This window comes from Pezoporus wallicus, unplaced genomic scaffold (genome assembly GCF_028554395.1).
Source record: "Pezoporus wallicus isolate ANWC-B61680 ecotype Strahan unplaced genomic scaffold, APGP_CSIRO_Pwel_v1 scaffold_2584, whole genome shotgun sequence".
NCBI lineage: Eukaryota > Metazoa > Chordata > Aves > Psittaciformes > Psittacidae > Pezoporus > Pezoporus wallicus.
Window position 1 is genome coordinate 6,024,976 of NW_026642851.1, and position 12,896 is coordinate 6,037,871.

General features: G+C 39.0%; 1 protein-coding gene across 2 annotated transcripts in view; it reads right to left on the bottom strand.

Moving 5' to 3' along the window:
- Positions 1-315: 315 nt before the first annotated feature.
- Positions 316-12,896, bottom strand: part of CUBN (cubilin) — a 142,036-nt gene continuing 129,455 nt past the window's right edge. For both annotated transcript variants that reach the window (XM_057432738.1, XM_057432737.1), the window contains exons 60-67: positions 6,327-6,532; positions 5,307-5,469; positions 4,648-4,856; positions 3,839-3,986; positions 3,540-3,721; positions 2,346-2,511; positions 1,039-1,274; positions 316-640 (exon numbers count right to left, since the gene is read on the bottom strand). In XM_057432738.1, the coding sequence (XP_057288721.1) occupies positions 533-640; positions 1,039-1,274; positions 2,346-2,511; positions 3,540-3,721; positions 3,839-3,986; positions 4,648-4,856; positions 5,307-5,469; positions 6,327-6,532 (1,418 nt within the window). In that variant the 3' untranslated portion in view covers positions 316-532. The remainder of the gene's footprint in view (positions 641-1,038; positions 1,275-2,345; positions 2,512-3,539; positions 3,722-3,838; positions 3,987-4,647; positions 4,857-5,306; positions 5,470-6,326; positions 6,533-12,896) is intronic.

The window sequence follows — 12,896 nt, forward strand, 5'->3', positions numbered from 1 at the left end:
CCGGAAGGGCTGGGGGACTGCAGGGTTGGAGGAGGTATCGGTTGGAGCTTGGTCGGGCTTGGGGGCCGAGTTATCGGTCAGCTGGTGCTGAGGTGTTGTATTCTGTTCCCTTGTTATTTCCTTTATCATTATTATCATTGGTGGTAGCAGTAGTGATTTGTGTTATACCTTAGTTACTAAACTGTTCTTATCTCAACCCGTGGGAGTTGCATTCTTTTCGATTCTCCTCTCCATCCCTCCGAGAGCAGGGGGAGGGCAAGAAAGGGGGGGAAGTGAGTGAACGAGTTGCCTGACTGGGTTTAAACCACGACAGCCTCATTTTCCCAGTTGGGTAGATCAGAGTTTAATTTCAGTACAATGGGAGATGACATTTTTTTGACAGAACTCTAATTCATAACAGCTACACTAAGAGTAATTTTGAAAAGGCCTTACTTCAGCTGCAGTTATCATAACTGGATTTCAAACTTACTTTATCGTCTAAAGTCTCTTCAGTATATCAAGGAATGGCAATACATTTCTCATAAACAGTGTTCTAGCTTGTCCAGCTTAACTGGAATCCTGATGGTAAAGTCACATATTCAGCATGAAATTTTACGCTGACTTGATGAGATGTAGCAGTAAATGGAGCAATGTTTGTATCCTAAAAGTAAAGACAAGAAAAATGAAAAGCTTTATTGAACATCAAGATCCTTTGGAAAAGCTAGTCAGAGAGTTAAAACTGAGGCACAGATTGGATCATAGCTTGGAAGTAACCTCAAGTCTCTCAAGTCTGTGCTAGGTACTGCTGTTCCATTTCTCTCTGAGGGTACCACAAATATTTAAATCACAAATACAACTAAATACAGAGCAAAATAGCTTGACGCGTGCCACTAGATGTCACTGTAAGGTCTGCAATAGAAGGCTTCTACATGCCTTAGGCCTTCACTTACATTCATCTATGGGGAATTCATGCCAGTATTGGTGAAACAGTCTTGAATTTGAAAGAGTAAAGATTCATTTTAACCACTTACAGGGTCACAGACAGTAGGCAATACATACCATCCCACAGTATGGTCCAGCTGAGGGATAGCTGGTATCTGGCCCATTGTAAAGGATCAGATAGTTGCTACTGCAATCCCCTGGGTCATCGATGCTGATGAAATCGAAGTTCACTGTGACAATTCGTCCCTTGGGCGCAGTAATGGACCACTCACAATCAGTGTTGTTGTGGTAAGTTGCCGGATAGCTGGGACTAGCAAATGAGCCACTTCTGCCGTATAATGTTCCTCCACATCCTGGAAACAGACACTGATAATTAGCCTGTAAGGCTTAGTTTCACAAGGTACTACATCTTGTAGTACATTAGTACAGTATTAGTAGTAGCACTGAAAAAGAGAGATCCTGGAAACTGGAACAACCAATGTGGATAACAGCATTATTCCAATAAGAGACTAAACTGAGGCTCTGGCTTCAGGAGCCTGAGAAGAATATGCAATGAGCATTAGACCATCACTGGATATTAAAAATTGAAACTCCCAAAACTGTTTGAAATAGGAACCGAAGTCTAAAGGCTGTGCCTTGGTCAGTTCATTTGCCAGATACTTCACTAGAGACAAACTGTCTGGCTGTTCTTCGGAATGAAAAAGTAATGAATCCTCATCTGGTTTGCTTGGTTTGCTTTGAACCTGCCACCTCCTGGCTTTATCTGATGGCCTCTGGCTCTTCTGTGGGAAATGTCAGTGAATAGCTGGTCACTATTTATTATCCAGTATCACTCAATTTTATAGACTTCAGTAGTTTCTTAACCAGATTGAAAGTCTTAGCATACCTCATGCAGAAGTTATTTTGAATGCTGAGCCCTTAGTTATAATAGTCCTATACTATTCACTGCCATTTTGTAAGCCATTTATGAATGTGTCTATGATATAGTCACTACACAGCATTATAGTGAGGTTGTTTTCTTGGGGCATATTTCAGTCCCTTTCAGGCTTAGTAGTGCCTAGATCCTAGGACACATTACGGAACTATTAATGGAGTAGGCTGAGTCACCACCACCATTGCTCTGTGGATCCCAAGACAGATGTTTCTGATATTAGCTGAGCTCTCAGTGAAAGAAGTAGGTCTTCATCTTAAGTGGACAACCTCCTCTGGGGTTGCTATAGTCAACATTATATAGAGGGAATTGCTTCCATCACATAAAATGGATCTCACCCTACTGGTCCTGGGGAATATCTGCCTTTCTCCAGTGACTGAATAGGTTGGGCTATGGGTGCTTGGGAAGGCCTTAAGTATTGACAAGGAAGGGTCCAATTATACATTCATATATTTTCCCTCTATGTGGAATTACTTTGTAATTACAGTCTTACCACTTGATGATGAAGTCCAAGTAATTTCATATCCATCACGAGCCCCTGAAAAATCACTCTTGAAACGAAGGTAGACAACATGATTTTGGGGGAAGATGGGACTAGGCACAGTGTTTCCACAGAACCTGCCAAGTAGTGGTGATTGCACATCACTCCCATTTCTGACCTTCAATGGACACAAAAGACATTGTCAACATTAAATCCCTGTGCCAGTCATACACAAGTATAATTATGCAGTGACACAGGCACAGCACGAACTATGTAGTGACTTGCATGCATACTATAATTAGCGTTTTAATACTGTTATTTTTCCAACTATATATTCTTGAAGAGAAGGAAAAAGAGACCATTAACCAGCCTTTTAGTATGTAATTGCATAGAAAAGTATCATCAGAAACAGGCAGCTAAATTTTATGGTGTAGTACGTCCTGACTGAAAAAAATTACTTGACTAGTAGCTAAGATGTGATTTTGCAATTCAAGCTCATGTTTTATTTTTCATAAGAAATGTTAATATTCTGGATGAAAAGATGTGCAGCCCACTCACATTAAGACACAGATCATATTACATAGCTCAGATTTAATCTGATTTTTTCCTGAGCTCCAATAATGCTGGTGCTCAGATCTATTTCTTGAGACAGTAAAGAGGATATGAAAGGAGAACTAAATAAGATTCTGCCACAGACATCTGATTTTTGTCATCTGACCAGTGAATAGGGAAACCTCAACAACAACCTTCAACAAGCATGAAAGGACAGTCACTTCTTATTAGAGCTCCTTTTTTTTTTTTTAAGAAAAAAATGCTTTTTTTTTGGAAAAAAAGAAAAATATCAAGCAGATGGTATCTACTGCTGGAATGAAGACACTCAGATTTATGACATTCTGTTCATACACAGATGTTAAAATCAGATGAAAACTATTCTGGCTTGCTCTGTTAACTGTGTAACATCAACAAGAGCTAGGTAAAGATGAGTTAGCTGATAATGAAATTATTTACTTACTGCTTTTGGACTTAGTTCAACCTTTTAATGTAACATCTGAGTAATCTGATCAGTTAGTCTGTTACCCATAAAACAGTAACAATAAATTAGTCCCTAATGTCAGTTCATCTCAAGCTTGATCCAAGTTTATTAATATCCTTTGAAGTCAGCAGATTTTGACCCAGGCCCACAAAATACGTATACTTGCTTGATACCTCTAGGAAATCATGTGAACACTGGGTGCTGTCTTCCAAACTGAAAGCATGGAAAAAGAGAGAAATTGTGTGATTCAGGGGAGCACGTAGAATGATGGAACAGTCCATATTATTGGGGTGATGACCAGGCCAGCCAGGGCTCTTCAGGTAACCAAATGGTTGGTTATATTCTCTGCTGCAACCTTGAGGCAGAAAACCAGAAACATGTAAGCATTTCAGGTCTCTTTATTGCTTTTCACTGTAGGAAATAAGCAAAAAGAATGGTAGGTAGATGTTTTTAGATGTTTCTTCAAGCTTACCTGTAGCTTGATAGGTAAATCTGACTCCATTATTAGTCATATATTCATCTGATTTGAAAGTCACAATGGCAGTGCGATCATAAGAATAAAATTCAGGGACTGGAAAAGTTTCAGTGCCACAAAATCTATGGACTGATCCTTGGCTGTGCTGGAATTCAATACATGTCACAAGTTACTTAATGATAGAATTCGGTTTTCTATTTCCTGATCTTGAGGTAAAAAAAATCTCTTAATACTTTCTATACCAGTTATGGAATCACATTTTAAAGTTCTCATGGAAATCACTTAATAATGTCTCAACATTTTGTGTCCAATTATGATGAGAAACAGATCAAATGTAACAGGTATTTTCATGCCAAAATATGAAACAATGAAAGAAAGTTTAGAATAATATAATGCAAGGGACATAAACAGGTGGGGGGTTTTCTGGTGCTTTTAACAAGCACTCTTCTAGGCATGAATATTTATTTTTATTATGGCTCTTGGATGAGAGAAAGCACAATTAATTTATGAAAACTTGCTGTTGGGCAGTATTTTCTGGGTCTTAAGTCTGGCATCCCTGTTACTTGGTACCACAGTGAAAAATTGGCTTAACACTTACAGGTCTAATTGAATATGTATATAGTGTGCTTCCATGAGGTCTGTGTACCAGTTAACACGCCTTAAGTGGGGTAGAGTGCATAACGCTTTGGATGTGCCCTCACAGAGAATCATCAGTCTGTTACCAGATGGTTGGTTTCTCCTCTCTTTGCAAAGAGTGAAGGGAGCTGAATATGAATGGGAAATGGTATTTCCTGTAAATTTCTTACTGTTGGGGAATCCTGGAGCTCTAGGTAGTTGTGAGAGCAGTCCTGGCTGGAATGGAGGTTGAAGGCCTCTACCACCACCCTGACTTGCTGTTGTGGAGGCGCATCAATGACCCAGGTACAGAGAGTAAATGGTGGATATTCATTTGGGAAGTTAGGAGATGTTGCAGTTAGGGATGTAGAAGTTGCATTATATATTCCTCCACACAGTCCTGTGTAAAACAGTGAAAAATGCATCATAAAGTGAAAACCTTTCCCACTGGGAAAGAGTATTTATTGAGTAAAACCACACTGGACAATACATTTTCATATTTACCTGTGAGTCTCTGGAAGAAAAAAAGTAAAACACATGATAATGCTGTGTCAATGTATGTCATAAAAATAAAATAAATGTTTGTTCCCTATCATATCGATGTCTTAACAATCTGTGACTGTTCCTGGTTTGCACTCCAGACTGACAGCCACCCTGCAACCAGCGAAGACCAAAGAGAGTTGCACCAGAGTCTACCAGTGCTTATAAATGCTGTGATAAAGACTGTCTTTGGTCCTTCCTGAGCCCTATATCTAGAATAAATATTCATTATTTATTATTTAAATACCTATTTCCATAAAAGAGTCACAACAGTATATATGCATGCAAATATATATATCTGTGTACTTACGATCCACTGTGGTGTAGGTAGCATTGAAACCCTCCCTTTCCACAGAACTGTCTGTGAAAAACTTCACAGTCAAGGAATTACGGGTAGAAAGAAAAGGAGCTGGCACTGTAGATCCACAGAATGTGCCAACTAAATTGGCATTTTCATTATCTCCATCATAAAGCTGAAAGAAGAAAAGTATATAAACCACTAATAGTTTAGGCGCAACAAACAAATAAATAGCAATGAAATTCTCTGATCCCTCCAGACATTACAATTTCTTTTACTTAAAAGCACAGGAGATGCTCTTGTGCTTTAACAGGATGTTCTTGATGTCTATAATTATTCATTGCTATATTAACTAATCCTGTTGGACAGTGTAAATCTCATTATGGAATATTCTGATCCTGTCTCAGCAAATCTATCAAAAATTATTCTATTTTAATTTGGCATACATTTTTTATATGTAATCTCAAAGCACTTTTCAAGTAGAAAAGTGGATTTTATTCACCAAACTGTAGAACTACTTTCTAATTTCACTGAGCTCAGCAGGATCTTAGAATACTCCTTGGTAAATCTTGTTTAGCAGCATTCTGCTATCCTACATTTTGCAATTTGCATTTTGCTCCAACAAAATAGCTTTTGCAGGTGAGCAGTGAGCATCAAGACATATTTATTCAAAATTTAATATGTTTTATAAATTAAAATCCTTTCAAGCAGTTGCGTATGTTAATAAATCTGCAAGTTTAATTTCAAAGTGCTTGAGTTTTGTTTCTATTGTGTAAAATAAATGCTCATTTATGTAGACAATGTAAGACCAGAAGTGTGTCCCCATAAACAGTGTTAACACTCTTACTGGTTTCCAAAAAGATAGGATGTCATCTGGAATAGTAATATAGCCCCATAGAAAAAAATTGATTATATTAAGCAATTTAATTTCTTCATAAGACCATTTTCTATTACTTAAGTTTTAGCCCCACTGAGAGGATAATGGATTGTATCTCACTCATATTTTGTTGTTAAAGTATACAGCTATCTTACTTGGACATAATCATATCGGCAAGTCTGAGCAGATCGTGCTTCGAGCATGAATGAAGTGAAGGTGAGGTTGATCAGTTTGTTTGCAGGTGCAGTTATGATCCAGACACAGGCCAGATTTCTCTCGTATCTTCTGGTCACATTGGAGACTGGAGAGCCAAAGCTATAAGGTGATTTCGTCAAGTAACCACCACAGCCATTCTGAGGTCCTGTTGAAGAAGCAGAAGCTTTTTAAAAGCAATTCCTGGCATTTATTTAATCTTCAACTCTTTAATGTCAAGCCAGCAGCTTTTTTTGGTGGTACAGAATTTTACTGTCCTGTCTCACAAAGGACTATCTGAAGGATTAAAAGGCTTTCAATGCAATGTGTTAGATTGATACAAATCACAATTAGATTTGGTAGAGTGAATTAAGAAAGGCTCATGTTTTCTGCCGAATATGAATCTTAAAAGGGATTGTCTGAAGACAGAGGGCAGAAATTGAAGAATAGTGGTTAAAAGGCCTTTTAATGCAGTTCTTACCTGCTAGTACAAATATTTGGACAGTAGGGGGCACTGGGATGTTGACTTTGGAAACGCGGTTAAAACTGAAGCTGCTTGTTTTGGCAATACAACTTCATTCGGGGAGGATTAAATTTGGCAGCCCCGCGCTGGGACCAAGACTCATATTCATGAACCTAGCTAAAAGTGACCTACTTCTGGAAGCGTTTTGCTTAGTGAGAACTTAAAACTCCTCTGAAAAGCAGTGTGCTTTTCATTTGGATCCCACAGGAAGAGCCAAGTCCTGGACTTGGTCGCCATGAAAATTTGAACCCTATAATGTTTTCAGTCACATTGAAAGAAAAGCAGTTATTAGAAGATCAGAACCCTTTTATTGCAGCTAATCACAAACAAGCAAAAAATACAGGCTATCTGAAGGGATTTTTCTTTTCTTTCTTTTTTTTTTTTACTTTTTTATCCGCAGTTTGATTTCCAGAGGTTGCACTCAGCTAATAAATCTGCTCAATTTATTTACTTCCTTCCAGTCTCTGTGGGGTCTCCTAGCCAGTTATTTAACTCAGGAATTCAAATACAGTTCATCTTCTTGTTTTTGAGTCTGAGAAGGAGCTTTTGTAAACTGCGCAGAGCAAATCAATAACTGCAACCAGCCTGTTGTCTCCCACAGCAAATCCTTTTAAGAGAATTCAATAAGAAGCAAAGCTACAGCAACATGAGTGGAGTTTCAGAGTTTCATCTGTGAGTGTGAAATATGCTTGCCTGGTGGACATACAGTGACTTAACCATGACACACTGACACATGTCCAGTCATATAAAACTGTGCCCTACTTGAGCTGCAGTGTTACAAAAGATCGCTTTGGTGAAAAATCAGCATACAAGTGTCAGGATTGCAGCAGAAAGAGCCCTGTCTTGCAAGACTGTAATGGTTAAACCAGAGTGACTAAGGCTGAATGCTGTCCTGCTCTACTAACCAAAGCCGGAAAAGCCCCACCCCGCAAAGAAGTTTGCTTAACACCAAAACCGTAATAACATGAGATTTAAGCTTTTGCTGTAGCCAAAAATGAACAAAGAAACTTATTACAAAGTGAAAAAGTCAGGAATTAATAGATTCAAGTCCAGTTTTGTGGGCTGTTAATGAAGTTACTGTTCATTCCAGTGCCACCGCAGAAGCTGAGAGCAAGTGGGGGAAAAGCAAGCAATAAATAACGTTCTTACAAATAGTCTAGGAAGGAGAAAAATGTCAGACAGGAGGGTGCCTAGGCCTTATTTTTCACCCTTCTGCACAATTTATTCAGTCCTCCTGGAACAGTCTTGCTGGAGCCGTTTCCTGCTCAGCATTCTGGACACTGTCTACTAAACATAGCATTAAGCATATAATCATGAGGCATAGATCATAGTCAAACCTTCCAGCTCTGCAATACTGAGCCCAGAGTGATACATGGATCAGACAACTTACAAAGGTTCCCTTCATCCTTTTCTGGGTTAGAGCTGCAGAGATGCCAGTCAGACTACTGCAACAGGAGGTAGGGAATTGCCACACAACCATGCAACAGCAAGGCTGTCAGTGCTCTTTTGGATATCAAATGTCTGGACCTTTGCAATGGTGCACTTCAGTGCCAGCTGTGCAGCTGTAAAGACAGCCCAGATGACAAAAAATACATTTGTGGGTAAGGTATGTTTGTACAGCACATAAAATGGACCTGACAGAGAGAGAAACAGGCCAAATCCTCATCATCAGAAAATTAATTCTAGCTAATAGAGCCATTAATCACATCTAAATGGAGATAAATAGCTAAAAGTATGATTTACAGTTAATAAAAATGAAGTTTTATCATTAGCTTTCACAATGCCTAGCCTAGCCTGCTCAGGCAGGGTTGAGTCAAATGCTTGCAGGACAGTACATTATCAATACCGGCTAGACTGGAAGCCAACCAGATATAAAGTAGGCCTGCATCAAGTCAAATAAAGGGCAGCCCTTGTTGAAAAATCTATCCATCATGGTGCTTTTTAGTACTGATCAATGCTCCATCTGATTGCAGCCACTAGAAGTTACAGAATAATGAAGCTGCGTAGGTCGAGGGAACACCCAGAAGTAAATGAAGGATCAGCTGCTTAATAGGAGGGCACTCACGCTAAGAGAAACACTATTGCATCGCATTGTAGCCAGGACAAAACTCATTGTTTGAAAAATCAGCACCACTTCTGAATAGAAGGCCAAAGAGTAGGCATCCAGCCTGCTGGTGATCATTAGTAGACTGATACTCGCTGGCTAACACAGCCAAAGAAATTGTAGCTAAAATTTAAGCCAGATCTGGGACTGAAAAGTCTATTAATCTGTAGAACAGGCTTTTAGATATTAAAGGCTAAACTTTGTAAAAGTAATGAGAAATGTACCTTATAGAACAGTTTGTGTGGGGGCAGATGGACTGACTAAATGGCTGACTGTGTTGTTTCAGTCTCTGGTTTCTTATTTAAAATGAAAATCATAAGGTCATCGTAAATCAGATTGCAATCTTGTCCTCCCCATAAACAGCTTGCCAGAGAACACAAATTATCAGGAGAACTAGGGCACACACTGTCATCACTAATTGCTTTTGGTGGGAAGCATTAACAAAACTAAAAGGCTGAAGGACCATTCAGAAAAGAAGGACTTGAAGGTTCCCTATGGCAAATAAAATTAATTACAGCAGAGACCAAGCACATGTTTCTCTGTTAAGTTTCATTCTCTAGATAGGGAATGAAGCTGAATCTGCGAAGCTGCCTGCTTTTGAAACACAGCCAATGGTAAGGTTCATTTACACAGGTATGGATGCAATGAAAGGGAGCCTACTGAGTAGTTTTAAATCTAGCAGAAACAACTAAACCAACGACATTTCAAGACACAACAAACTCATTTTGCTGCCCTTCCCTTCTTACTAAATGAGCAACTACTAGAAGGCAGCAAAGTTCTAATTCTGTTAGAAGAGTAATAAAAGAGTAATCAAAATCCTCTCCTAGATTTCTGAGTCACCTATATCAATCCCTGGGAATTCCAGGCTTCTCCATGGTCTGAACTGAAAATCAGAATAAGCAAAGATTAACTCTGCCAAGACTAATTCTTCCTTCCTGATGGGCCTTATTTCCAGTGCAGAGGAGTGGCTGCAATAATTAGCTCATATTTCTTTGGTTCATGGTTTCAAACAGTAAGGCTGAGAAGGACAAGGAACTGGAGGGAAAAATTGTACTGTTATACTTTTGTCTCATGGCTGATACTGAAGGTTGGTAAACCTGTGTGAGCTGAGCTGAGCTGTTCCCGTGTTTGGCAATCATTGTACAGACATTGTGACTTCGGGTGGCAGGATGCTGACAGCAGTGCCAGCCTGACGGCAGTGCCTGCAACACTTCAGGAACAGCCTTCGGAAAGCATGGGACTCTTTTTAGTCCTTAGCCTCGCCTCTACACAGAAAGGTTTTTTTGACTGGATTGGTGGCCTGGCAATGGTACCAGCAGTGACGTTTAGAATTACGAAGCCCCAGTGCCCTGCTTTAGCAGGATTTCACAAATGCAATAAGACAAAGTTCATATTCTTAAGTTTTTAGACCATTGGCTGATCTCAAATATAACTGTTGAGACCTACTCTGTGCAAAGCCTGCCCTACTTCTGCAAAACCCTAATGTATGTACCTTCCTATCTATCTCCTCGATGCTTGTCTGGGTGACCACTGGCAGGTGTGCAGTCTGGCCTCATTCAAATACTGCATTAATGTACTTGTTGGCATCGCAGCCACCCAGGCCTTTGCAGATCTCTCTGTGATATGAAACAGAAACTTCTCCTCACCCTTTGTTTGTACACACCAGAATACAGATATTCAGCTAAAGAAGTCATTGACTTCAGTCAAGCTAAGATAAATCATACCAGCAGGGTTCACCCACACCTGTGTAAAGTGCCTTTAATCTGAATATCCCATCAACTTTTAACCATTTAGTCACTACAGTTATATTTAATCAGTGTCTAAAAATAACTTTTCACCTTATTTTATCAGACCTGTCAGAAATGTCTTACTTAAGTGTGTACCTCTCTTCTTGTCTGTCTAGTCTGAGTATGCAACTCACTTCTATTTATTCTGCTGTGGGAGAAGAAATGTCACAGACATTAAATAACTGACATTTCTGAGAGGCATTTGTAGACTATCCCTTAGCTCAACAGTTGTATTCTTTTCAGACATATTGAAGAGATGTATTTTGACACTACAAGTGCTTTCTAAATTTAGTCAGATTTCAAGCTGATGCATATTTTTACATTTGAACCCCAAAATATATTTAGAAACATTCCAGGAATTGTAACTTATTAGTATATATTTTGAGCTTCTTATGGATGTTCTTATTTTCATAGACTATAATAAGATTAAGAAAAGATATTATTAGCCAAAATTCATTCGTTATTTTAATAGATTAAGCTATACATAGTTAAGCCATGACAATGTAATGAATCTTGAAATGTGTAATATTAATGTGTAATGCATTTTGTAAAAAGCTGTGTGAACCAAAAGCCCAAAGAAAGTTTTGCAAGAAGACTTATGACTTCGAGGCAATTTGCTTCTCAGATTTGCCTCTACAGCACCAGGTTCTAAGTCTTTATCTTGAGATAACGCCCCTGGAAGCTGGTCGTAATGGGCTGTGAAATCTCTGCCAGGCACTGCTGCTTTTCCAAAGGCACAAGAAGATGCAACAATACTCACATGCCACAGCTGGGGACGCATTCTTCAAACACTTATTTTGTTGGAAGGAGAAAAGATTGCAGGAAACCTGAGATTCAGCTGTGCTGAATCCTTTTCCACCTAATGGGCCATAACTGCTGTTGTCATTGCAGGTGCCTGGTGCCACCTACAGCAGGTGCTCACATCATTTACATAAATCAGTGCAATGAATTATTCCTGGTGGTGTAAGAATCTAGAAATGACTCAGTAGAACACCTAAACGTGGCCTATGCAACAGAATAACCAAACCAGTGTTTTACCTTATATTGCCAATTCAGAACTGGGTTTTCTTTTCTGCAGTTCTCAACAATCCGAAAGACCTCCACAGCAACTGTGCTTGCTGAGCACAGCTGAAAATCTGCAGCTAGAAGCTGAAGACAGAGTGAGCCAAGCTTTCAGTTTGCAGGGAAGAACTGGACTTAGAACTATATTAAACATCTTTTTGTTGTTGTTGATAAAATAAAATAGCATAAAAATACCATGAAAATTCTTCTGGATCCATTTTTTAAAAGTACACTTAATTTCATTAGGGGAGAGCATAACACTAAACCCATTAGTGATAGGCACTTGCTGTATTGTATTCCAAACAGGAAATAAGTAATTCAATAAACAGCTAATAGAATAAGGGCAGGCAGATACCTCCAGATAATTTATCAGGTAAGTTACAGATCATTTTTTTCAGGAAGAAAAGCATATAAATTATCATCTATTGCTATGATAGGCCTACTAGATTATTTATATGAATTACCTATTCCATTTTTCTAGTATATCAGAGAAGATTCTTTTTTCCAACTGTTTTTCTTGTAAACTATACTTACTTATGGTGTTTTCCCTATGTAAAATGATTACAATTCACTCAATAGAAATGCTTATTTGAATAAAAAGGAGAGAGGGATCCTTGAGGACAAAACTGGGAAAACTGAGGACAATGCAGAGGACAGGGTGTTTTAATGACTTCACATTCCAACAGCCTAATGGTTGCCAAAGGTTTTGGAGGCATTTCTTCTGCCTAGAATACCAGTTTTCTCATTGTTGCCACCCTATTCTTCTTGCCTGTCTATACCCATCTGGTTTTCCTCATCTTGTTTAAATCATGATCTCTTTGTGACAGCAGATTGTTTTATTCTGCCTGTGCAGTGCCCAGTGGAATCACAGTCCATGAACTCGTAAGCTGCAAGGTAAGGCAAACAAGGAACGATATTAATTCAGTACACCACACTGCTCTTTCACAAAGCATGTAAGTTCTTCTGCATGCTCACAAGAGATAGTATAAAAAAAAGGGAGGGGAAAGAGCTGGCTGCAGCTTGAAGTCAAGCAGGATTTAGGGCTGTAGAGAAAAAG